This window comes from Coturnix japonica, chromosome 21 (assembly GCF_054131305.1).
Source record: "Coturnix japonica strain WE chromosome 21, WE-NBRP24, whole genome shotgun sequence".
NCBI lineage: Eukaryota > Metazoa > Chordata > Aves > Galliformes > Phasianidae > Coturnix > Coturnix japonica.
In genome coordinates, this window is record NC_140683.1 from 3490285 (window position 1) to 3517082 (window position 26798).

Here is a 26798-nt window from a genome sequence, read left to right on the forward strand (position 1 = left end):
CACGTGGCCATGGAACCGTTCCCAGGGACAAATTACAGGGAGAGAAGGCTGCCTTTAAAAATCAGCATTTACTGTCATCGTAACCAGCAAAAAAACCCAACACATTTCATGTGCTCAAAACACTATAAAGTAACAGGAGAAGCAGTCCAAGGCACAGAACAGAGGGAGGGGGGACGTAATGCCAGCTGGAGGGGGGAGCAACCAGCCAGATGGGAAACCAAAAGAAGGGAGGTTTTTTGTCCAAAACACAGCCAAAGAAGCTATCAAAGTTAGCTGGTTTAGAAAAGCATTGAAATGAGCCGCTGTCTTCCCTGGTGCCTCTGCTTCCCATGCAGCCCAGCCCCAGTCCTGCCCTGCAGAGTGATGCCCTCCCCTGCATGGGCACAGCCCTGGGCACAGCGTGTCCCACGCCACATCCTCCAAGTGAAACCAGCTCTGGTAGTGGCACAACCAAAGCTGGCAGTGATGCGGATCTGGGGATCTGTGGAGTGATTTCAGCAGCGCATGGAGCCCAATGGCCCTGTGAGAACCCCTTGCAGCCCCCATCCTGCCATGATGCTGGGAAGAAGCACAGTTAGCAGCCCTCCGTGGGAAGCAGCTCCTCTGCCTGCCATCCTCCTGGATGCTTGAAGAACTACCACAGTGTCATGGCACCCAGAAACCTCCTCTCAGAAACCTAAAACAAAAGAGAGATGGGCTGAGCCGCGCTGGCTGGGAGAGGGGCCAGGGTGGCTCCCTCACGCCCTGCAGGAGCCCTGGGGAACAGGCAAGGAGCAGGGAGATTTCTCCTTCAGCTGCTCAGCAATGAGCACACCATACACACTGCACAGGGCACCATCAGCTCTGAATGCACTGAAAAAAGGTTTCAGCAAGATTTAATGAAAATACCAATGGTACCATGGAATAGAGCACTGATTCTGAACGGGCTGCTCTTTCCCCATCAAGGCACAGGCCCCTCTCTGCCCAGCACTGAGGGATAGTAGCACCCAGGGCAGGGAGGGTTGGGGCAGCCCAGTGGGTCGGCATTACCTCAGCACCCACAGCACACCCAGTGCTCGACTGGCTGCAGATCCCTGAGATCAGCCATCTCCCCGTTATTTTAAAAGAAATCCCACTGAAGTCAGTATTGCGAGAGTTGCAGAAATACTCAATATTGATCACAGAAAGGCTGGGCCGTGGAGACAAGATCCATGTTGCTATGTGTGGCTTAGCAACATATAAATGTATTCAAACCGAATAATGAAATTATCGTGGGGAAACAAAGAAGCCATCACTTGAAGAGATGGAGGATGTGGAGGCCTCTTGGAGCTCTTGTTCACCAAGACAAGGAAGACGGCACTCATTGTTTGTGCAAACATGTGAACCCCCCCGGCCATCCCCTTCTTACATAATGGGTGTAATGAATCTGAGCAGAGTGCTCCGTGCAACGCGCATCTTTGTACAGCTGGGCTGGAGCTCATTACTGCGGAAAGCACGCGGCCCCTCCGAGTGAATTGAGTCCTTGGAGGGGGAGACCGAATACTGGGGGTGAGAGAGGGGGAGGGCTGTGGGGGCAGCGCTCAGCCCCTGCCTGCCTGTGCTGCAGCCACACTGATGAACCACATGCTGAGTGCTTCAGAACCTGGCCTGGCCTTTACCTAGGCTCAATCTGCCTTCACCCTCACACATACCGAACTGTTGTCATGGGCCCTTCTGTCCCGAGCCATGAACCCCACTGGTGCCCCTTGCATGGGGAGCAAGAGCATGGCTGCACCCAGTTATGGCAATGGGGTGAGGCAGATAGATTCTACCTCAGGCCCAGCACCACTTTGCTGGGCAGCTGCAAGCAGGTCCTGCCAGCCCCCAGCTTCCCCCTGCACTCCTGCCCACATGATCTCCTGGTTTGGGCAGGGGCAGGCAGAATCCTCCTGTATCTCTGCATAACCTCCTGCAGTCCTGCTGCTGGCACCGTGGTGATCTGCAATAGAGCTGGCTGGAAGTTTACAAATAAACACATTTGGGGCAAAATACCTCTCTTTGCATTCAACTATTTGGGTAGAAAACAAACAGAAGAAAGCATTGAGATGATTTGTCTCTCAACCACCATCAAACACAGAGGGCTATGGCTTGCCTCCCCTGGCAGCTTTTCCCCAAGAGTTACACAGCGTTTTGTTTTGCCAGACAAGCTGAGATGACCATGTGCAATGCCGCTTTGCCCTGGGGTCATCCCAACATTACTGCAGCTGGGCACTGCTGCCTTGTACTTCGTATGTTTAATGGCTGGAAGCACTTATCTTTGAGTCCCGTGCCTCCTTGCAGAGCAGCACAGCGCTGTGCTCACTGCCTTGCATGCACACAAGTGTGAGAGGAGGGCTCTTCTGGTTCAAGGAGATCTTCTCCGTCACCCTCAGGCTGAAGCACAGCCCAAGCCGTGGCCCCGGGTGCGAGCAGAGCTGCTCTCCAGGCTCGCAGGGAGCTGTGCACACGTGGGCCTGCTCCAGCTGCTGCTCCCTCCGCAGTCGTGTGGCTGCTGACCCAGGGAGAGGGGAGGCGCCAAGCCTGGCCTGGGGACCGGCCAGTTCTCCTAACCCCAAGTCACGGGCACTGTGAGGGCTCCATCTTCAGTGCACTCGGGGCTGTGCTTTTTTTTAACCAGATGCTGGGGGCTTACCTGAGAGAGCAAAAACAAACTAAACAGCCCACCTCTTTACACAGCTGGAGTTTAATTACACATGTGGCTCATTAAAATAGGCAGGAGCAGGTGAGGCTGAGATGCACCAATGCACACACTCAGTGTGCACAGTGCTGAGCCTGGGACTGCAGCACGTTTCCTCCCAAGCATCGCTGTCTGCCTCGTTCATGTGTCCACTGTGGGGAGGAAAGCTGTAAGGCTTCTGGGTGGCATCTTCTCGAAAACAGTCTAAGCTTGCCCTGCTTAGACACTTAATATGGAGCAAAATCAGAACCTGCTAATGCACTGCATCCCTTGACAAAAGAAAATGTAACAATACAGAAAAAATAATATCAACCCATCCCTGCTGCTTCTTCCTTGCACTGTCTGCTTGAGTGACCCCATCCAGAGGCTGCACTGAGACTGTTTGCAGCACTCATCAGTGACAGATAAAAAATAAAACAGCACAAAATACGCTGCACCTTTGTGCAGAAGAGCTGGAGACCTGTCCAAAGCCAGGCAGGGAGCTGAGCTGCTACTGCCCCCCCCAGCATTGCAGCCCAGCACAGGTCTGGGGCTTAGGAGGGATTTCTGTTTTCAGTTCTACCCACCTTCATGGTGACATTGGCCTTTCTACAACCCGAAACAGAAGAAGCTAAATGGCTGCTTTTAAGCTCATAAATCCATCCCTGTCTGAACACCCCATCTTTCCTGGCTTCCCTTCTGCAGGAGCAAGTTGCTCCTAACACCCACCCATGATTCCTGCAGCAGCTGTTGCTTTACAATACCCTGTGGCATTAAAGAGCTGCTGCCACCTCTGGATCTGGCCAAGCCGCCTGGGGCGCTGGGCCCTGCCTGCTGCTTCCTGGTGCCTATCTGCATCTGTTGCATGTCTGTGAGCTGCAGCTTCACTGCTGGCGTGCAGCAAATTGCAGACAGGTGGAGGCAGCAGAAAGGCTGCAGAGATGCTGGGAAATGCCACATGGGTGCTGGGAGATGAGCACCCGTGGCTGAACTCTGCAAGGGCTCATGGCTGAGCTGAGCAGCTGGTACTGCAGGGAGAGGCAGCACAGTAGGGCTTCTGGGCACACCCTGCTCCTCATACCTGCTGCAGCCCTTCCCAGGGCATACCCCAGCAGCCTTGCCAGGACTGCAGCCACCAAGGCACGATGGAAATAAGACACTTCCTAAAGTCTGAGCAAGCATAACCTGCCCGCCACCCTCTAGTCTGTGCTCCACAATGCAATCAGAGAAAGCAGTATTGGCATAAAATAAATTGAAGATGAACAAGGAAATGTTACCTGAGGATTTGAATGCTGTCAGCTCTACAGCCTGAAAGAGGGGAGAACATCTGTTAGCAGAAGGCATAGGTTGGTCTGCTGCATGGCTGGAACCCCCAACTTCCCCACCAAGGCCAGCACGGCTCCTCACATCTCCAAGCTAAACTCTCCTGCAGAGAGCTCCTGCAGTGCCTGCACTCAGCCCCACAGAGACGGGCACTCTGCAGGGCTCCCTGCAACTCACTGCACATCTTGGCAGCTCCACTGCTCAGCCCCAGCCCTGGTGTGAGCTGCAGCCTGGGCACTTGATAGAGGCACTGCAAAAACCAGGAGCAGAGCAGAGAGAATTTCCTTGTGCATGGAGAAGACCACACATAAATCTGTTCTGTGTGCCCAAGTGATGGTTAATGCTCCAAGGTGTGAAATTCCTGCTCCCAGCCCAACAGTGATAAATATCACCAAACAACATTTAAAAAAGCTGAAACACAAAGAACATCTTGTCTGTGTTTGTATCTTCACTTGCTTGGTGTTTTGTCATCTTAAGTGTTTTCAAACGTTTTTAAGTAGCATCTTCATCCAAACTTTTGTGCAGCTGCCAGTGACATTCTTAATTCACAGCTCCTCCAGAGGGTTACATGACTCACTTCGACAGGGAGCAGAAAAACAGCACTGACTTATATAATGCAGCATGCAGCACCCATCAGCCGGCGGTGGCATCACACAGGGCCCTATGCCCTACCAACCCCACTGCCCAGAGCCTGATGCTGTACAGAGCCGCTCAGCAGTGTGGGGCTCGTGGCTCCACAGGGGCACAGGTTGGCATGGGGAGTGGTGCTGTGCCTGTCCTTGCCCCCCCAGATGTAGGCACCAGCCTGGCCTGCTGATCACTGCTGATCACACCTTTGTTAGCAAGGAAATAAATACATCGAAAATTAAATGTTTAAGCAGCAACGATACAGTAAAGTCCTAGGTGACCCTCATACAGAGGAAAGCAGTTTCTGTCTTTGCTTGCTAGGAAATGCCATGGCCTTGGCATTTAGGAAATCTGCCTCCTAATACTCCCTGCATTAGAAAACTCAGGCCTCCGGGCTAATCTCTTTAGCCCATGTCTCATGTTTTGTGCCAGAGAGCTTAGCTCTGCTCCCAGTTTACACAGAAAGCACCTGGCTGGCTGAGAAAAGCATCACCTGTGAATCCTGGTCTGTGTTTAGCATGAAGGAGGAACAGCATTAACTGCAGTATAAATCACGGGAGATGAAAATATGGATTTTATTGAGTGGCTTCAAAATGATATGCCAGCTATAGAAGTATTATCTATTGGATAAATAAGAGCTGTCTATGTGACACAGGTTTTCAAAGGATAAATATTAGAGAGGGAAAGAGAGATCCTTCAGTGAGAGACTTATACGAAAGTAGTGTTGGATTTTATTCTGAGGAAATTACAGCACTTGTAAGTCAAGTGCACAAGGACTGATGATCATTTCAATAGTGGGAGATGGAAGTGGTATCAGAGTAGTCAAATTTAAATTGTTCTCCACTAGGCCATACCTTGCTGAGCTCTGCATCAGGCTTCTGCCAGGGGAGTGAAATGGCTGCAGAACACAGGACTGCCCTCCTTGGTCGGACGCAACCTGGCTGCTGCAGAGACAGCAAACCCCTACTGCCTGTGTTAAATCTGCAGTCCCTGGAGGAAGTCTCCTGCCTTGATCTGTACCAGCCTCTGCTCACTGCTTTACATACTCAAATTCACTGGCTCCTGTTCATTCATATACCCTGCCATAGATCACCATCCCTTCACGCTCCCCTCCTGGAGAGGGTCTGCAAGCCCTGAGTGCAGCTGGGAGCAATGCCACAGCAGGGCTGGTTCCCCACGGCTCAGAGCTGAGTGCTCTCCTCGAAAACGTTTGCTCTGGGGGTTACATCCCCACTGTGCTCTCTGTGTGGCTGAAGGTGGATGGATATCAGAAGACATTACCTACCGGTCTCTCTGGTGACATGACTGATGAAATCCCCATGGGAATTTTGCCTCCAAAGTTGCCTAGGAGTTGAAGCAGCACAGTAAGTTTGGAGACTGGAATAGAAATATTCACACTTTACTGAAAAACTTTGTGCTTTGAATTCCCTGAACACCTTCCACAGAACCAAAGGGACCAACCATAATTGCAAGTAAATTCTTGCACCCACAAACTGGATGGAGCATGCAACAGCTTCTTTCCCAAAAGCTCAAAAACCTATTTCCCATTGCCATCTTCACCTACTCTTCTCTAGGAAATTCATTTTGAGACACAAACACGGATTGTTGCCTGAAAAGAGGGCAATGCTGCATAATGCAGTTATGAGAACCCCTTGCTCATGCTCAGCCAGCCCACAGGGACAGCTCTGATCCCTCTGAGACCCACGTGCTCACAGACCCTTGCTTTCCCCAGGAATTCTTCATCCCAAGCTGTGCTCACCCTGTCTGCTCACACAGGCCCAATGTGCAAATGGGCTCAGCACCCTGCTGATATTCAAGCCTTGGGATAAATATTTTACTGTGGTCTCATGATAGAGACTGGGCCAACAGCAGTGATAACTCTCTATACCTCTGCTGGTGATGTTCTTCATTGGAGGGTCTTTCTGCACAGGGTTTGAAGGGGCACTCTCCACTGCAGGACTTGGCTTCCCAGTCTCCCAGGAGGTGGTGTTTCTTGGACTTGATAAGTAGTTGATGGGATGAGAGCAGTTCTGCAGTGACAAGGAAGAAACTCAGGTCAGTGAAAATTGCAACATGTATATTTACTGGATCCAGACCCACTTTTAAAGATTGGTTTGATCTACACTGCTTTCCCTTGGACTTGGGCTCCCATTCCACCCTGGTACGTAAGGCTGTTGCCTTATGTATGGGTAGAAGATCTTGGGTCTGCACTGTCCAACAAGACTGCAAAGAAAGGAGCCAGTCTCTGCCATTCTTCCTACACAGGACAAGTGGGAAGAAAAATAAGACTTCTTTCCAACATTATCTCCTTAAAGGAGTCTAAACATACGTAGCTAGGGCCTTCTTTTGATGGGTGAAGGATGAACAATTGGGGGCAGCAAGGCTTCCTTGAGACTTACTGTGAATGACAGTGCTTTCTTCTTGTCCTTCATCCTCTGGATGGCATTCCGCACCTGAAGAAGAGCAAGGACATTACAGAGGGCCACAGCAACAGAGCAAGACATTTTCCAGCAAGTCATGGACAAAAGCAATAGCTGTCCCAGAAGCACAGTCTGGGCTATGCCCTCTGTTGCATCTACTACAATCCCAGCTACTGCTTCACTGCTACTCTGAAGAGTGACAGAGCCCCAGGCAGGGGTATCTCTTACCTCACTGTTATAGATTGCATAGACCAGGAATATATAAAGGCCCTGAAAAGGAGAGAGCACAGAAAGTTAGAGATGTACAGCTGCTTTGCTGCTGCTTTCCGTGGGATGAAATGAGTTTGATGAATGTTCAAATGGTTGAAGATGAGGCAAAGGGGAAGATGCACAGATACTGGGCATGGCACAACGGGGCTAGAAGAACATTCCTAAAGTCAAACCTGTGAACAGGCTCTTCACAGAGAATCCAGAGAGACAGAAGGCTTCTGTTCCAGTCCCTTTTCCTCTCCCTCTATCTCACCTCACAGCAGCAGTTCAGGCACTCAGTAGAAATTGCTTTGTGCCGCTCTGGAGTGATGGAGGGGGAGCTTGCATCTCCAGATGGGCACCGCTGCTCCCCTCACCCAGCACTCTCCCACACTGCTCTTCACTCATGCATGCAAAAATCCCTCCAGAAACACCTCCTTCAGATCTCAGAAACAGAAACCACCAGGAATTTGTTGCAGGGGAACTGAAGTCCAGGAAGGAGCACTCCCTTCCCGCTGAGCACAGGGAGGGGAACCTGGGCCATCCTCCCACAAAAGGCTGCATGATGCCATGGACAGGTCCTTTGTCCCACAGAGTGACAGACCACAGTGTGCCAGCAGGAGCCTCTGATGCATATTTAGGTGATACTGATTCAGAGGCTTTTTCCAGCCTGGGCAAAGCCTTCCCAGACAGGCACTGCACAGCTTGGGATGCACAGCCTTGGACCCCCTCTCCTTCCCACTAAACTGATGCTCCTGTATGAAAGTACTGGGGACCAGCAAGCAACCAAATGCTGTGCCATGACCCAAAGCTCTGTTCTAACCCACAGCTTGTGTATCATGCAGGCTGTACTGAGGGAAGGGCTCCGGGCGAGCACCACCTGGAGGCCACAGCCAGGGGCTAATTACAGCTCCAGACCAACGATTTTGGCCTTAAGGCAGCCCTATCTGGTCCACCAGATTTATGTTATATCTGTAGGGTGTTTGTTATCGCAGCTAGATAAATCAGCTGCAGCAAGAAAAGTAATCCATCTCGTCTTCAATGAGCCTCGCTCCTCATCTGCGAGCTCTTGGCAGGCATAATGGTAGCAATACCCTGGCGCCGTGCCACGACCTGTCCTTCAGACAGCAACGCTGGTCACTCCTCCAGAGCAGATTTCTGGCCCGGCTGCAAAGGCAGGTCTTCCTTGAAATAATCATTCTGTAGGAAAGTGGAGTGGGGGAGGGAGCGCTGAGGTCAGCGGGGAGGAAAGCAAGGAAGAAGAGGAGGCCCAGCTGCAGCGACAGGCGGAAGCAGAGCTATGGCGCAGGGCTGCACCAGAGGAGCTGCTCCTGCCCCGCTGCTGCCCACACTGCCTCCTCCCTGAGCACAGCTCAGCCGCCATCTTCCTCAGCAGCCGCCATCATGAGCAGCTCTGGATCCACTCAGGGAGGGGTCACACTGCCAGCAGGCAGCCATCATTAGGGAATAACTGCACAGCACAGTGCTTTGCAGACCTCCAGATCTGTCCCAGAAGGTGCTGGATGAGTGGGAGACATGTGAAATAGCTTCAGGGATAAAGGTGCCCAGCCCAAAGCCTTGCCATGGACAGGCCGCAGCGGTGGGAAGGGCAGCCCCTCACTCTGACCATGTGTTGCTGGGGCCAAGGCTGAGGGAACAGGGCCAGAGCTGCGATGGCACTCCAGGAGCAACTAGAACACCCCCAGCTGTCCCACCTCTACCAGGACAGGTTGTGGCCACTGGGATACCCTTCCCCACTCTGTCAGCCCAGTTCAATTCTGGCTCTGCTGCCAGTGCTTGGCAGGTGCCCATTGATGTGAAGCAAGGGTAAGCTGTTAGTCAAGTTAGTGAAACAGCTTTTTCCTGCAGCTGTCACACTGGGATTTCACAGCCTGGTGCCTCGTGAGGCTGATCCAGCTGGTTTCTCCTATGGTGGCAGAGGTGTGAAGCCCTCACAGTATCAGCAGCACTGGGCAAAACAGGAGCCCTGGGATGGCCCCAGTCTCACTCTCATGGTGGTAGCAGAAGGGCTGCAGCACTGCACTGACCAATGTACAGGTTTCTTGTCTCATTATCTGGGCAGGACAGAGACTGCTGGCTCATCTTGGTTGGGTTTCGGCCGCAGCACTGCAGCCTTCTGGGGTGCAGTACCTCACAATGCTGCTACTTTGCTGGGCTGAGTTCTTGTGCTGCCTGGCTGGAGGAGGAGTTGTCAGGTGTGGTGTCAATGCACAGAGTAACCTTGAAAACAGTCTTCATTTTCCTCAGCTAAATAGAAAGCAGTCAAACAAACAAACAACTACAGCAGCAAAACTTTCCAGCACAACACCAGCACAGAAAGAAGCACACCAGCCTTAGAGGAAATCCCAAGGTGATCTATAGAAGCTGTCCTCAATAAGGCCAGCCAGAAAGGGAGCTGAAATACGATGTTTTTATCCCTGCTTTTTCTCAACTCCACAGTTTCCCACCAGCATCAAAATTCCTTTTCTAGGGTAATTTTCAAATTGACCTATACATAGCAAAGAAGGAGTAGAAAGCAAACAAGCTCTGCATATTCATGGGCAAACCCTTGACAGTTTGCCCACATAACCCGACTCATAATGAGTGTTAGGAGAAAGAAGAAAAACACAAGAAGCAGTAACTTAGAAAGCAAAGGAAGAAATCAAATCCTTATCCAGCTACCATCTCTTCTCCTATCTCACCCAAGGTGGATGTTGTTACAGCTCATTAAGGGAGTCTCTGCAGATATATCATCCTGGGGACACATTTATTCATTGCAGAAATTTGTTCTTAGCCCTTCAGAAAAAAACAGCATATGTCTGGCATACATGTTACAGCCCCTTCTGTGAGGAGGCAAGGAAAACTAAGGCTGTGTTTAAGCTCATTTAGGACAGGCCTCCTGATGCTCTTCTGGTATCCTTAATAGCAGAGATGTAGAGGGGCAGCCCTTTGGCCTTAGGACTTCCCTGTGTATGAGCTGACAGATGTGTATGAGCAGCACCCAGATACTGGAGCACCGCCAGCCACAGGCAGAACATGCCTTGGAGCAACCACTCATCTTGTGAACATGGCAGTAACACCTGGCTTTCACCCTCGGAGATCTGGGCCAATGTTACATTAAAGCCAGCCAAGTATGCCAGAGGGAAATATTGGAATCCTTCTGCTCCATACACAAGAGCTGCTGCAAGGTCAGTTTTTTATTGCATGTGTAGAGGAAATGCTAAGTCACGGCTTGAAGCAGTGATTGAGTACCTGGTGGGAAGGCAGGGCCACCCCAGTGGAGCTCAGGTGTGTGCAATGTACCTGAGTGACCAGAAGGGATGGAGCCAGGATCCACCCCTGCCCAGACCTCATTTAAGAAATGTCAGTGGCACCTGCTGGAGAGTCTTGTGTATCTGAGGCCTTCTGAAGGTAAGCTTCTTTGTTTCTGTGCCTAAAGCTGTTGCATATGAATAAATTCTCACTTGTAGCAGCCTAGGACCTTGCTACTCTGCTGCAAGGCTTTCCACTGCATTACAGTATAAAAATGAAGAGGCAGATAGTAGACTTTCAGAATCCAGATCCCAATGGCTTGAAGTATAGTAACCAATTACTCACTTGAATTGGATCCCTTAGAGTAAAATTTGCTTTCAAGAACCAGGCAAGGGTTTCTGAAAAATAGATTCGTGAATATCTAGCACAAAGCCACAGAACTGACTATGTGGGTAAACTCTGGTGTTATGTGGACTTAAGGCTAGGCTGAGGCCATGCAGATTCTCCTAGGCTACCAGAAACTACCTGTCTGTGAAGATGCCCCCCTTCTGCCTTGGGATAACTTTTCTCCTGCAAATATCAGGAGCAGTGGTGTTTAGCGCTTCTCTAGCTCCATCTACAGCTGCTTTCTTTCAAGATATGGAAAGTTTTGTGAGCCAGGTTGCTGATGCTTTGCATGGTAGGTGGCAATTCAGCATGCTTTTATGATATTTTTGTCACTGTGTGTCCCTGAGACTCAGCTATCCTGAGGTTGTGGGAATAGTTCCACCTCAGTGCAGAACAGAACACTCCTTGCTGCTGTAAGTAAGACAATTTACTTTGCTTTCTTAATTTGCTTTCTTAATTACTTCCATACTGGTTAAAGTTTTAGCCTTTTGAAGAAACCAGTAAAGTTGGAAGAAAAACAAAGTTCCCTACGTGTGTGTGAGTTTGGAAGTGTCATCTTAAATCATGTTTGTATTTTAGAAAAACTAACATAAGCAACAAGATTTGAACTAGAAAGCTGTAGCACCAGTAAGACGTGCCAGAGGCTGACGCAGAGGGGACATCAGATGAATGAATTGCACAGGGCTATATTTCATGTCTTGGGAGAAGGAGCTTAAGTTTCCTCAGACAAAATATCACAGCAGTTTAGGAAAGTTGGGCTGGACTTCAGAACTGACAAAGTTTCCCGGCTAGTAGGGCAGATGGATTACACTGCAGCATGAGAAACAGCAGGTGCCTGCTCAGCTGTTAGATGAGGATGAAGGTGGCACAGGACTCACCTGGAGGGAATTGAGCATGATGAAGACATAGGCCCAAACGATGCTGAGGTGAACAAGGATCCCACACACCCATGTCAGTCCCAGCACGGGCAGCAGCACCAAGATGGGTTTGGCTGTGGCCCTGTCAGAAAGAAAAGCTCAGAGTTACTTGGGCATGTTTAAAAGCAGAAACATTGCATTGGCACTGCACTAGGCTACAGAGCACTATGGGTTTTGGAGCACTCTGTCCTGTATTTTGTAGAGTGCTCACCTTGTCACCCAAGAGATGGTTCTGCACCCCACAACAAGTGTCTCTGACAAGGTGCTGAGCAAGCAGCACCCAAGATGGTAGCTATGAAACATTCCTTTGCAAACAAAATTAGAGGAGAAAAACCAAATATTTCACTTCCAGCCTACAATGTGCCAGCCTTGCTCTTTTTTTATCATTGTGAGTTAGTAAGAAGGGAGCTCTTTGACGTCATTAGCCATGAGAAAACAGCTATCCCCCTGGAGCTGCTGCTGCAAGGAGGGTGTCTGTAATTGTTTTACCAGCACATGGATGTCACCCTGCCCTCCTGCACTGCCCTATCTTTGTGCTTCTGTAATTTTGGGAAAATTTATTTATGATAGAGGGGAACAATGTGTGTCTAGCAGGGGTATCTGGCGCCAGCTAACAACAATAAAAATTCATAGAGGATGATAAAGTTGTGACTCAAGCAGCAGTTTTTAGAGGTCTCACTACATTAACTGATTACAGAAGTCCACACTGCCTCTCCTTCCCCATGTAATTGCTGCCAGGCTTCCTTCCAATCCACCAAGTCCCAAGCATTTAGAAAATGCTTTTTATTGTGGCAAACAGACCAAAGCCCCTGCACTGGGTACATCTTCTGGTAAGCATGTACAAGTGCTACGAAAGTAATGACTTTGAATCACTATGTTATGTGGAAAGGACTCCCTTTTTGGCCCAGATCTCCATGACATTCCAGGAAATCAGGCACTTCATGTTCTTTGGTTCCTGGAAACACTCGAGGTTGTTCCCTCACTTCCTTGTATTTACTGTTTTTCAGGATGTCCTCATGCCTGACAGCAAACTGCTCAGCAGTGCTGAGGTTAAATGTCCTCAATGGCAAAGAGTCCAACTGAGGAACTGACTTTGAGTGATGCTCAGATACTCTAGAGGAGAAAACCCTTTTTTGTCCAGACTGCCCTGACTCACACCCTGTCATCACATCCCCTGAGATGAAGATCCTCAGTTTAACATTTCCATCATTTTAGGCTCTGATCAGCCAGTGCTGTGATCTGCTCACCATATTTGTATTCCAATCTGATTCTCCAGGCTGCTGTTGGGTGTCAGCATCTTTGCTCTCCTGCGAGCGCTGGACACGGTCACCATCACCACCCGGAAAAGCACAAAGGTGTTCACCTGTCAGAAAAGAGCCAGCAGACACGTTAAGCTTCAGTGATCCGAACGGTGAGACTTTTCTGGGAAGTCAGTAACTAATTTTCACAATGTGAAGAGACATGTATCGCTCCTGAGGAAAATGAAATACTTTATAGAGCTATCTGCACAAGTATCAGATCTGTAAAAACTTGTCTCAAAACCTCTCCCACAAAATGTCTTGTTAAGTGGCTTCTCTAGTCTCCTTCAGCACTGCACCTCTCTCTGCTGCTGTGTTGTTCTGTTGTGATACTGATAACTGCTCCAAGGATGTAGCTGTTCCCATATGATGAGCAGACCTTTATTTAAGGTGAAGTCACATTTAACATATTCAATTTAATGGTTATATTAAATGGTTAAATATAACATTTAACCATTCAATCACCATTCCTAGTCAAACAGACCAAACAGGATCTAGTCAACAAAAATATATTTTAATATACAAAAGATTCTGTTCTGGTTAAAAAGATGTATTTCTATTGTGGAACTATATGTGAAGTTTAACAAAGACTCTCCCTTAAAAACCTCAAGGAAAGCCCTGTAAGCGCACATCTTAGCTGCAGAAGTGCTGGCACTGCTGACTCTGCAGTGCTTTACTAAAACCAGTCATGCAGGAATCACACCTTCCAGGAAGTCTTTGGCACTTACTGCCAGGATGAAGAGAACAGGCCCAACAAAGGCCCAAATGACATTGGTCTGAACGTTCAGCCAGCAGTGGTTGTCTGCCACGTAATTATTGAAGGAAGTTGCGAGGGTCACTCCCACGATAATGGATGGAAGGCCTGCACAAATTAAAATATATATTTAAATAAAATAAATTAGAACCCAGAAAGAGCAAGTATGACCCAAGCAGATCAGCTGAGCTCTAGGTAATTGCTTCAAAACTCTCATGACCAGACATGCTCCAGCATGAGCCAGCTTAGCCTCCTAAACCCCATGTACAGTGTGAATTTATTGCAGCTGAAACCTTTCCGAGCTCTACAAGACGTGATTTATATGCTGTCAGCATTGCTTTTTTTTTTTTTTTTTTTTTAAGTTATAAAGCTTTACAAATCCTGAGCCCTGACCAAAGCAATTTACTCCTCAAACTGCTGCTTTAACAAAATGGACCATCAGAAACATAAAATGATGCAAAATACTGAAACTACTTTTTCAGTATCCATCTGGGTCTGTCTTTTTCAAGGAGCACTGACCTAAACAGGCCTCCTCTGAATATAGATCTCTGCTCATATCAATGAGTTTTATGCACCCAAAGGACTCAGAATAAAGACTGCTTAATTAAGGATGTATCTATATTTTAATTACAAATGCAGCAAGTGATTCTCTCTAAGAATGAGAATTTACCATAAGCTTCCCCTTCTGGTTCTTTGTATCGATGCCTTGGTTTTAGAAAAGTAACAGAAATGCTTTTTAGCTTACATTTTGAGACTGGCAATTTGATATGTAAGGGTAAGAAAGCCTCTGTGGAGCAATGACGGCAGGCTCTCCTATTGAACCAAGTCATACATTGGTCCAACTGCACCACTTCTGGGGGAATTTCAGCTATTGGAACTTTTGCTACAGAAAATAATTGCTGCATTTTTGAGCCCACAGTGCAGAGGAATCTGTAGGTACCCCAGCCTGTTGCATAGTAGAACTTCATTCTCCTGTCTTCACTCATGTTGACTGCTACCACCTTGCTCCACAGGAGAAGCCCCTCAACCAGCATCCACGAGAAGGCTGCCATGAACAAGAGATGAAGGAAGGCAGTGACCAGGAAACACAGCACCTGGAGAGAAATCACATCCTCCTTCAGGAAGAAATGTCCTCTGAAAATTCTGAGATTGTGCAGCTAGGAAGAAAACAGCAACTCATACATTGCTGTTCTACAACTGCTTATATTTCCTGAAGGTTTTTGTAGTAAGAAACGAGGTGAGTTTTTCTGACAGATTGCACATTACAAATGCAGAGATGGGATTCTTTCATAGGTGCAAATTACAGGTAGTTAATGACGTGTTAATAGAAGGAATTAAACTTCGGTTAGCTCTGTCAATAACATTTAGCAGGACTGGTCCTGTGAGCTAAACAGGGTATGTTTTAGTGAGCTTACCTGGTTGGTCTTGGCCACTTCACTGAACATGAGCAGAGCTTCAGCTGCAGCTAATGCAAAGATCAGGTTCTTGTGCACAGTTGTTCGTTCACTCTTGGGGACACTGGGGAAGGAGACATGAAGCCCTCAGCTGTGGGCAAATGAAGAGGTGTACATGTTCTGAAGGGTGCTTGGTGGGCTGTGCAGACCTGCCTGCGTAATGTGCAGTCTCTCTACTATTTACTGCAAAGACGAGAGTCCAAAGAGGCGAGTGACTGCCACAGTGTGGAAGCACTCAGGTACAGCTCAGCCCTATGGCCAGTGCTCTGAGGGACAGGCAGGGAGCAGGTGGAGGATCCGCTCTTATACTCACATGGGGCAGATCTGTGCTTGCTGAGTGAGAAATAGTCTTTGCTCTGTTTAGTTTATGAAAATTAGCTCTACCAGAGCAGCTTTTATGGGAAACATTGTCTGATAAATGCCTTTCCACAGGCACTGAGGTGTGCACAGTTCACGTAAGTATCTCCACGGAAACCATGGTACTGCATCCCCTCTGCAGGCAATGCCAGCCTCTCCCTTCCCTGCCCTCTGCTGCCAGCAACCAACTGCAGCTCCCCAGCTTTCTCCTGCCCATCTGCAGAACCTGACACTGATGAGCTGTGCTTTCTATACTTGTACTGAAGCAAAATATCAAACAAAAAAACATAGGCCACAAGTACCAACTCTTCTTACCCAACGACCAAGAATAAAATGAAGGTAACAACCAGGGCACAGAAGGAAACTCCACATCCGATAAAAGTCAAGGTTTGTAGTGTGAGCTCCTCCTTGGTGGTCCTCTGCCCCAGTCATGGAACAACAAAAGGCAAAACCCCCACAAATTAACAGCATGCTGCTCGTAATTCTTGCACCCACCCCACAGGCCAGCAGAGAAAGGCTGCTCACTTACCTCTATCTCATACATTTGCAGCAGCACAGCGAAGTTTGTGGTGTGGTTGCAGAAACAGACAGTGGAGTCTGGGAGAGATGTTACCACAGAGCAGCCAGCTGTTGACCACATCCCACCAGCCTCTGGGCTAACATGTGGCAAAAGAAAACATATTGAAATGACCACCCACTTGAACAGAAAGCCAAGGCACTGAGGGAATATCATGTGGAGTTGAAATGAGGAAGAAGAAGGCAACAGAGATGGCTCTTGCTGTGGTTTGGCCTGTGTTTCAGCAGGTTTGCCTTATTCAGTGGGCTTGCACAGGAAAATTGTCCTGAATGCTTGTGTACCTACAAGCCTTTCTGTTAGGTAACAATCATAATCAAGGCTTACCATTTTAGTTGTACATACCTCATTAAAAGTCACTTGCTTTTGAGTGACTTTTCCAAAGGAGAGAACTCTATTCCAGCAGATAGCAGATATCAGAGAATTACAGATCCCTACTTTTACCTCTACATTTATGCTGTTATGTTTGTTTTTGCAGTGGAAATAAAAGCTTATGAATCTAGTGACCTGAGCAAGAACAAGGCACCTGAGGCTGAAGTTCCAGAAGGCACAGATGGGCCCCACCAGCTTATCAGGCAGGTCCTGCAGGAGAGATTGAAAAGAAAAAGTTGCACAGCCACACATGCACATGATGAGGACTTGTGGCAGCCACTTACTGGGCTGCAGAGTAGCAGAGCAAGGGCTGTCAGAGTGAGACATCACCTCCCGGGAGAAACAGAGGGCAAGGTAAGAGCTGGGTGTGGGACACGAGAAGCCCAAGAGTTCTGGAGGCCTTGGGCAAAGTCTTGGCACTGCCTGGAGGTCTGGCCGTGCCGCACTCCTAGTTGAGGTGGGGAGGGTACCTGGCTGTGGTGCTGCAGGCGGTAGCGCACAGAGGTACTTATCTCCTGGTAATCGCTGAGCACGGTGGATGAAATGACAGCAGTGCCCACTGCAGTGCTCAGGTACCTGCGAGGGAAAGCACGCTGCTTACAGACACAGCACCGCCGGGCGTGCTCAGAAAATAGGATATAAAGATACGAGACAGGGCACACAGCGCCTCCGACCCGTCCGCAAACAGAAACTGCCCTGCGCTCCAGTAGCGAGACTCGGAGCAGCCGCGCGAGGGCCGCGAGCAGCGCGGTGATGGAGAGCCGGGCAAAGCGGCGGATGCTCGGGCGGCCATCTCCCCCTGGCGGCCAGGAGCTCCGGGAGGCAGCGGTCCTTCTGCGGGGCTCTGCGTCCCGTCTCCTGCTCTGCAGGATCTGAACAGTCCGTGCGGCAGCCCCGCAGTCCCTAACTCACCCGACAGAGAAACTCTCTCAAAGGCACGCAGGGGACATTGTGGTGCACATAGCACATGGTTCCACAGCACAACTCGGACCAGGATGCATAGAGGCATCTCTGCCTCCCCAGAGCCCTGACTGCCGGTCCTTTCTATTTGCCTCCCCGGATATCCAGGGACAAGGGTGACTGGGATGGGATGGAGCAGGGTGGATGTCACCACAAAGGAGAGGCACTGAGAAACTCAACGTGGACTTCAAAATGGATTCTCCCCAACGCCTGTGGTGCAAGAGGGTTTCTGCTTCACTCACTTCTGTCCTCCATCAGAGGCAGCCTCATCTTGGAAGGCAGCACTGCTGCCTGGGCCAGGCAGGCAGCGCTGCAGGGAGCCGTAGCCAAACCACATGTTCTTCACTGTGACCCTGCGGAGACCTGGACAGAGAGAGCACTGTAGGATGGGTGTGTGTACACAGGGCAGGACCTGCATCTCTGGGCAGCCCACATCTCAGCACTGCTGCCCCAGGATTAGATGCATGATGCTGTGTGCCTTGGGGTCCCCCACCTCCAAGCTATGCCCATAGAGAAGCTGCAGATAACCTCCCCCACTACCTTGCTCCCTTTCATGGAGGGCGTCTCCTCCCCACGCTCCTCCAGACAGCCTATGAGCAGAGAAAAGACCCTTCCTGCTGAATGTGCTGCAGAAAGAACCATCAAACCACAGGCTTCATGGCCTACCTTTGGCTTTCAGTCTTTGCATCTCTTCAACAGGAATTTCAATGAAGTCAGGCCTGTCCTCCTCAGGGCTCTGGATCAGGTATGTCTCAGTGCTCAGCTGCTGACTGCTTAGCTCCAGCTTCCTGACCTCCATCCCTGTAGCAGAGGCAAAATCAGGCACTGAAGCAGGGTTCAGCTTTCCTCTGGAGCTACTGCGCAGCAAAAAGCTGTCAGGATATTATAACCACAGCCAAGAGTCACAGCAGCAGATGGAACCTGAGCCAGGTCCCTGTGAGATGCTCCCCTGTGCTCTGCACCTCACCAGTGCCACTCACCAACATTCTGATGCTGGATTGTGATCTTTGTCCTCCCTGAGTTCAGCAGCGGGGCCAAGAGTGACACCACTCTGTCACAGAGCTCAACTACAGCCATAGGACCTCTGACAGCCTGGAAACACACAGAGAATAACAGAAGTCAGCACCTGCACTGCCAGCTCACACTTCTCACACCTCACAATAGTTTCCGTAAGTGCTTAGTCTTTGGCAGAAGAAGATGTGTTGGGACTTAGTGCTTTTGCTTTGCTTTTTTATGTATGTCCTCTTCAAAGAAAAATGTTCCCAGATCCTTCAGCAGCGGTGAAAAGACTTGCAAGCAGGGAAACTTGCCAGTGCTCATAAATAGCCACTAAAACAGAAAGCAAACAAATAAACGAGCTTCTGGGAAGCAAAGAAACAAAGTACATTTTAGACCAGACTCCTGAATTTTGGTCAGACTCTCAAATGACCTTGAAAGGTTTTCTCTGCTGGAGGTGAGCAGGTGACACAGCACAGGTGTGATGCAGGACAGGTGCCACCCCTGTGCAAAACAGCCACAGACCTCCCAGCAGCAACAATTAGGTCCTTTCTCCTTTTGCAGATACATCTTCTACACCAGCTAAACTGAGCCAGGGCTGGTTTTATGCCACTATCAGGAAGCTGTGAGTAATTGTGGCCACAATGACCACAATGACTTAGCTTAGCAATTCTAAGCAAAGAGGGGAACTCTAAGCTACTCTGGAGGTTCCTGGCTCAGTTCCCCAAGTGCTGGCCTAGCCAAGCTCTGTCACTCTTTTCTCTGAGACAGGTGGAGAATGTGGGCCGTACAAAAACATGTGAGCCGTACAAAAGACCCAAGTGAGAAGGGAAAAAGCCAGTGAAGAAAATCCTCACGGGGGTGGGATGATGGAAATTCCCCTCATAAAGTCTGATGGTGATTTGAACAGTGTGGGGTCTGATGACAGACAACTTCTTGGCAGCCTGCTCATGGAAAATATAACAAACTGGAAGTGCCCTGCCAGAAACAGAAGGATGTGGGAACAAGGAATTTACGTAATGCCAGGAGTCCACAAACCATGTGCGATCCTGTAAATCTGGGCTGTCAGTGTGGAGAAGCTTGAAGAGAGCTGAGCTGGCCTTTGGAACTAACCCTTTCCTGAGCTGGCACAAAGGCTGTGCCCCCATGCGCGCTGCAGTTACCCAAGTTCCAGAGTATGGCCAGAAAGGACATGCAACCATGCAAAGAAGTCTTCAGCTCATGGTCATACTACAAGCCAAGGACCTGCACACAGAGCAAATAAGCTGATGAGGCACACAGCTGGCACATCACCTGGCTGATGGATGACCAACTTTCAATATTCTGCTCTTCCAGGATTAACTCAGTCACTTCCACATAATATTGGCCCAACTGCTCCAGCATCTCCAGCTCCTCTCTCTCCTGGACTTCCACATCAGCAACTTGCTTTAGTAACTGGAGAACCATGAGGAGGTCAGAGGACTCCACAGGTGTCTCTTCTTTCCTCAGGACAGTTGCCAGGACATCGAGAGTACCGAGAGCAACAGAGAGGTTCATGTCTCGGACATTACTTGTAAAGATGTTCTCAGGGATCTGCAATAAAAAGGATATCTTAGGTCAGTGCAGAGCTGTAATCTCTGCATGATCACCAACTATGCAGTGTGCTGAGACCCTGAGCAACACACTGCATGCCCTAACCCTAACACCAGCAAATGGCACAGCTCAGGGCAAGGAGCTCTTCTCTGACATTTTGAACACTTTTGTTCCCCTCAACCTCATCCAACCCAAAGCCACAATTTGCTCAATCACAGCACAAGTTACAGCTGTGCTGGTCACACCCTCCAACAGCAGCTTGGACCAGGCCACAGGCATAGTTTTTAGCAAAGTCATGTCAAATACCAGCAGAAACCAGCAACCTCAACAGCTCCTGCTGCTCACAGTGCCCTGAAGCCATCAGCTGCTGCAGGACTCACCATCATCCTCTTTGCAAGCGTGTTCACATGGCTGACAAGCAAATGGCTGGATTCCAGCTGAGCTTTTTTTAGTTGCCAATATGCATCTGAGAAGAAAACAAAAGCGTAACCATAGCTGTTCAGTCTAGCAGTGTGGCTGACATATGCTCTGCTCAAAAGCTGGGGAATGCACCTCAGATGCTGACTGAGCTTGTAGGAGAGCCAGGACAAGGAGACCTCACAGCTGCATTTTATTTCTAGTACAAGATCCCATCTGGAGAGACAGCAAAACTTCTCTGTATCCTCCCCATCACCCACCACCAAGTCTGGAGATGCGGGGACTAGGAAGCACCCTGCAGCATGGCATCCAGAAATCACCTAACTCTATAAGGACCACTTCACTAGTAAGTAACAATATAATCCATCAGGCAAACAAACTGAAGTCACTGCTAGGGCACATTTTCCATGCAGTCTCTTCAGAGCAGACACTGGGCCTCCCCACTGCTGACTATGAACCTAGTTTGGACCCCCAGGAATGGATGCTGTGGAACCAATGAATGAATAAATAACAGATGCTGTACCCTTTCTGTAGCGACAGATAAAAGGCAGAGACTGCAAACAAGATGTGTGGCGGAATCCACTGCTGCCAACTTCAAAAACTTGACATTCTTCAACAGGCCCTGTAGAAACACACACAAACAGAGGGCCCACCACTCCCCAAAGACACGTCATACCCAAGCAGATCTTGTTTCCTGTAGGCAAGGCGTGAGCTTTGCTTAAGATGTGAACTGCTCTGAAACTAGTCCCACTGAGCAGGGCAGGGACTGGGCTCAAAGTGCTTCCAACAAACAGAAAAAAGTGGAGGGGGTGGCAATGCTGGGCCCTGAGTTCATATGTTACCAGGACTGCCAAACCAGTTGGCAGACAGACCCATCCCCCAGCAGACCATGGAAGCACCAGGTGTGCAAATTCCAGAAACACCATCACTGCCAAGAAAGCATTTCTCATGGAAGAGAGAATAAGTTTCATTAGCTCAGGGCATCAGATCAGCGATCTTTGTTGGGTGACTGCAGGGGTTTTCAATGACCAAGGGTTTCATGACAGTTATGGCTCTAATACAGTTTGGAATACAATCTAATACACTTTGGAAACTGCTCATCCCAGCTCTGAATCTCTTTGCACTTTCCTTTCCAAAGGAGATGGTCTATTCCACAGACTGCACAAAATTCCCTTACTGAGGACAGGATTTGTTTCTCAGACCATCCCTGCTTGCTGACCTCATGCAGAGGAAGGGAGGACTTACCTGGGCAAAGAAACTGTGCAATCACTTCCTCAACAGTGCTTTCAATCTCCAGAGCATTCAAGCTCCACCCAAACACAAGCTCTTGTTCTACCATCCAGCATGACCGAACATTCTCAATCTGCTCCACACTCAGGACTTTCTGCCAGATATGCAAGTCTGTGATGTTCCCACTGAAGGACTCCTTTGCCTTGAAGGTGCCCCCCAGGGAATCTTGATCCTGCCCAATTATGAAAGTGCCCTGGCCATAGATGGCCTGGGGGGCAGCCAGCCCCACAGCATACAGACCGCTCGCAGACGCCCTCCTTTTACCATCAGCATAGATGGCCCAGGTCCCGTTTTCCTGCTGCCAGGTCACACAGAAGTGATGCCACTGTCCATCCGCACGGAACATAGGCAGGTATGGGGAATGGTGCCCATGGACAATGAGAGCAAATCTAACAAAGCCTTCCTCATCAACAAAGCCACGGAGCTGAAATTCGTTAATAAAAGCTGGCACAGCATAGGAGAAGACAGTAGCAATCTCCTGAGTCCTGGTGTCCCACTGGAGGTGGGCACAGGCCGTGACAGCAGGCAGCACTGGGAAGTCAGAGAGCACCTTCACATATTTTGTGTCTGTTTTGTCTCCAAACACCAGGACTGGCACAATATGGTTCCCTAGAAAGAGAAATTCCAGCTGACATGAGCAAGTTTTGCCTATGCTTCTTCTTCATCTCCCACTTATACTCACGTCTCCATTTTGGTTTGTGCAGGACCCCATCCCTTTCGTTCAGCCAGACAGAACCTCTGATGTGGTGGGACTGCAGCAGTTTGCTGAAGGATGATTGCTCGCTGTCTGGGGGCTCAAAAAGCAGCTGAGCAAAGCGCTGGTCACAGAACCTATCTGCATGCCACCAGTCCAAAGCAGTGGGCACATATTCATACACATGTCTCAAGGTCTCTATCATGACAGGAACAAAATCTGAAGGAAAAAATACACAGTAGAGCGTGTGCTTCAGGAAGCAACAGGCAGCCTGCAGGATGCATGGTGATGGGCAGAAAGCAGTGTACTTGGCTGCACAAATGTAACTTTAGACACAAAATAGGCAATCAGGTAAGTTTTTTTACCCTCACTTTTGCAGTAGAACACTTTTAATGCATTGCTACTCAGTGCTGAGTATTGCTTGTAAAAACATAGCAGTTCTGATGAGAACACTCACCTTTAGAAGTCTGATTCTCGGCAAGGGCTGCAGAGGTAAAGAGGGTCCTGGACAGACTGCCAACCTGTTGGAAAGGGTGTTCTGTCACACTCCCATAAAGCGCTGACATTGTCTCAAATATTCACATTATTAACATTACTGTAAAACTCACCAGAAAGCTGAAGAACCAAGAATCAGGTCTCAAGTCTCTCATGCTGACCAACTGTCAAGCTTCCAGCCCTTTCTAGAACAAACAAGGTATTACTGGAAGTGCACTGCAGAGGAAGAAGCATTCTGCAGAAAGACAATCCTTGGAGCAGGGCTGTTATTCTCAGAAAGTCTGGAATTACAACCAAGAAAAGTGCTTTCTGAGGCACCTGTCCTGGGTGTTCTCTCACCAAAACAATTCTCAGTTCTCCTTGCAGAACGGAAGGTATCAGTCTAACATCTGTTTCCAGGATACAGAGTAATTAATGATAAAACATATATGGATGTGAGATATCAATAGACGGGCAAGTTAACCTCTTTATCTGCATTAACTAAATAAAAGAGTCATCATAATTACATCGTTAAGCACTGCCAACTCACGGGTAGCTTTTCACATCTCTTTTAAAGTCCGAGGGAACACAGCTCTGGCATAGCTCCGGCCGACCTGCAGCCCCATGCTCTGCAGTGTTACACCCGCCTGTGCTGGGCATTCTGCTCCGGAAACTGGAGCGCAAGGCCGTGTAAAGCCAGCAAGGGCGTAGATAAGGGTTTGTAAAGAGACAAACATGGGAACTGGCAGTGCGACCTTCAGCGCAAACAAGCCCTACAGCTGTCTCTCAGCAGTGACACTGCGAGCTGTGAGTAATCTCTTTGCCCTCAATGGGACTCTCGCTGTACCGTGTGTACAGTAAAACTGCAGTAAAAGCACTTTGCTGCTAAGGGACTATGGAGATGTGTTCTGAAGCCCTGACAATAACAACGATCTCAAATGAGTCTTCCTAACTTCATCAGCGACATTACGAGCAGGGAGCACACCTCCCCGCCCGACGGCGCTACCGGGGAAGTTTGGAACGGGGGCAGTGAAATAAGCCGGGTATGGGGGAGCTGGTAGAGATGCGGCTGAGAGGCGGCTCCGCCAGAGCCGTCGAGGAGGACAGAGCGGCAGCGGGCTCGGCATCACCGCCCTGCTACTGCGGGGGGAGGCCCCGCTCTGCCCCGCGCTCCGCACCCCGCTGCCACATCCCGCAGTCCTTCCCGCTGGGCGCCCGGCCGCCGGCCTCACCCGTGACTCGCACCGGTGCCCGAATGGCGGTGGCGATGCGGAGCTCCGGGAGGAGCTGGGCTCGGACCCCCGGCCACAACGGAGCCGGCTCCCCGGCGCGCCCCGCGTCCCTACCCCGCGTGCTGGAGGGGGCTCTTTCCAGGCAGTCAGCGCTCCGTGGAAGTCCCCTTCTAGGTTACTGCAGGAAAGCTGGGCCCTGGCAGAAAAAAGGAGGCAGTAGGGAATTACCGGGGATCCTTATAGCAGCGAGCGTCGAACAGGAGCGTGCTCAGGAGGTCCGTGTGAAGAAGATCAGCCCTAAAGGGATGATTACAGCGCGGAGCGGGACAGGCTCAGAGGCAGGAGCTCCAGCGGCACCGTCGGCGCAGCCCCGGAGCGACGTCCCCCAGCTTCACTTCGCTGGCATCCCCTCAGGGCCGGGCCCGCAGCAGCCCCAGGGCCGGGACAGGCCGGCTCGGAACACGCGAGGGCTGGAGGGCCACGAGCAGCGCCATGGGCAGCGCTGCAGCCGCCTCGCAGGGCCGAGCTGCCCTTTTGATTAATGCCCATTCACTTTTGCTACAGCAACAGGCGCACAGTTCCCACTCCTCCCTCTGCGAATGCTTGAATCACACCATGGATTCACGGGCAACTGGCTTTTGTTCTTCAGGGTCTTCGTCCGGGAATGAAGGCAATTATCACATCCCAGCGCCTCTGCTTGCCGCAATAAATCTCTCACAGAAGAATGGACCTTTGAGGCAGCTGCTCCGGGGCTGCTTAGTCACCGCCGCCAGTTGGGAAGCTGCCCTGGCGCACACAGCGGCACACAGCGCCCAGGGCTGCACCGAGGGGCTCTGCAGCTCCTGGTAGCTGCCAGCACTGCTCCGTGGTGGAGGGAGTGAAGGGGATGGGCAGCATCCAAGTCCAGACTGAGGACCTTCAGCTGAAAAGTGCAAAGTGTTTTCCAAACTTAGCTAGACAAAGTTTAGTAGGAGTTAGTTACTCAGCAGATAGCAAACTACCTTCTTTATGCCTGTGCTTCAGATTGAGTTAACCAACTTTTTGCAATGGCACTAATTGTAGTTCCCTGGTAGTTAGATCTAGAATCCAGACCACAGCTCCCAGCCTCACTCCTCTTTATGACAGAAAGCATCCTCTGTGCATGTGCAGAGGTGAAGAAAAGTTTCCAGTGCCCAGTGAATGCTGCCTGAGTTTGTAACCTCATCCATACATGTTCTTTAGGTTTGAATTTGAACTAATCCCTATAATCACACACTGTTGGAAGGAATCAAGGTTGGCTCTAGCAGGCTTTGTTGAGTATACTTCACAGGTGTTGTAAAGGAAGAGCAGCAGCTTCAGCCACATGGAAGCTGGTACCTGGCACCTCACTGTCTAAAGTGGCTTTAGGTGTCTCACCACCTAAAGCCATGCCTGCCCTGAAGGGCCCTGAAACTCAGACCCCCAAAAAAGTCCAGGAGAAGGGAAGCCTGGGCTGCTGGAAACTTCCTTCTGGATGCTTCTGATCCCCACGGCTGTCCTGCAGCCACACATACATGCTGGCTCTGCAATCTGTTTGCTTCTTGCCATGGCAGCAGAGTCATCATCGCCAGTTCTGGTAATTCATCACTGTATCTGCACTAATTCACACAAAGCAAATACTCAAGACAGTCAGCTGTCTCCTTAAGGCACCCGCAGTTCATAAGGTCAGCCTTCATTCCATACATCTCAAAATCAATTAGAAATAACAAAGTTCTTAATGTTAAGAGATGTCCATCCAGCGCAAAAGACCTCAGCAAGCAGAGGTGTGACCTCAGAACAGTAAGATGGCGAAACCCCAGTGTACTTTTAATGCCTGCAAATCTCTTTAATAAGCAGAAGAGCAAAGGGCAAAATGTGTCGTGCAGTTTGGGTGATGCTGTCACTGTGGGTTAGCTTATTTATAAATAGGTTGCTATTCTGTTTCCATGTAGTCAATTAAAAAAATCAGCTCAGGTGCATTTTAGGAAGTGTTATCCTTACCAGTTAGTAAATCCCGATCTACCACCCTTGAGGCACATCTTTCACACAACCCATGGAGGAGTTTCCCAGCACATGGGCTAGCAACACGTTAATCTTTATAAATCAAATAGTTGCCAAGTGGAGTAGAAAGCCATGTGTCTAAATAGGATGTATTGAAAAATGGCACAAAGTGATGTGTGTGTCAAAGATCACTAGGTCATGTTGCAAGCCTGTCCCTTGCAGAGATATCCTTCAAAACAACATCTCCCTAGCCCAGCTGTAGATGTTATTCTACTCTGGTATCTGTTTATTTTCCTCACCATTTGCTGCACAAAACTGGCCACCTCTCTGACCCAGCTCCTCCTCATTGAATTTATTGCATCCCAGATTTTGCTTGAATTAGATTCATTAGAAACAGGGCTTGTCAAGTGCTGACTCAGGAGGCACTAGGAGAGAAGATTCGGACCTACATCCTGCCCACTAATTATTTTAGTTTCACACATCTGAAAATTTCCCAACCTGCTGTTT

The 26798-nt window shown here is 49.5% G+C and overlaps 1 protein-coding gene across 6 annotated transcripts; it reads right to left on the reverse strand.

Annotated features, from left to right (window-relative positions):
- Nucleotides 1-49: 49 nt before the first annotated feature.
- ADGRD2 (adhesion G protein-coupled receptor D2) lies at nt 50-24660 on the reverse strand. 6 transcript variants are annotated; one of them, XM_015879432.3, is made up of 26 exons: nt 24522-24660; nt 23196-23267; nt 23045-23108; nt 22576-22806; nt 21849-22502; nt 21127-21225; nt 20567-20652; nt 19908-20186; nt 18599-18710; nt 18285-18419; nt 17861-17981; nt 17129-17234; nt 16813-16868; nt 16242-16368; nt 16028-16131; nt 15317-15419; nt 14842-14995; nt 13876-14009; nt 13097-13212; nt 11811-11931; nt 7273-7314; nt 7024-7077; nt 6513-6654; nt 5910-5968; nt 3952-3982; nt 50-676 (listed from the first exon to the last, which is right to left on the reverse strand). In XM_015879432.3, the coding sequence occupies exons 2-26, from the start codon at nt 23235-23237 to the stop codon at nt 669-671; spliced, it is 3180 nt and encodes a 1059-aa protein (XP_015734918.1). In that variant the 5' UTR covers nt 23238-23267; nt 24522-24660; the 3' UTR covers nt 50-668. The 6 variants fall into 6 exon arrangements, with proteins under 6 accessions (XP_015734918.1, XP_032304011.1, XP_015734916.1 ...); XM_032448120.2 differs by lacking the exon at nt 50-676 and adding an exon at nt 2530-2650; XM_015879430.3 differs by lacking the exon at nt 50-676 and adding an exon at nt 2684-2847.
- Nucleotides 24661-26798: the final 2138 nt, after the last annotated feature.

Bases quoted from the DNA above. Each gene is read 5' to 3' on its own strand.
- ADGRD2 (XM_015879425.3), bottom strand. From the start codon at position 23,237: ATGAGAGACTTGAGACCTGATTCTTGGTTCTTCAGCTTTCTG. The intron at 16,132-16,241 runs GTAAGTGAGCAG...TGACTGGGGCAG, and splicing joins TGCAAATGTATGAGATAGAG to AGGACCACCAAGGAGGAGCT. The intron at 13,213-13,875 runs GTAAGTGCCAAA...CTTTTCTGACAG, and splicing joins CTGTTCTCTTCATCCTGGCA to GTGAACACCTTTGTGCTTTT.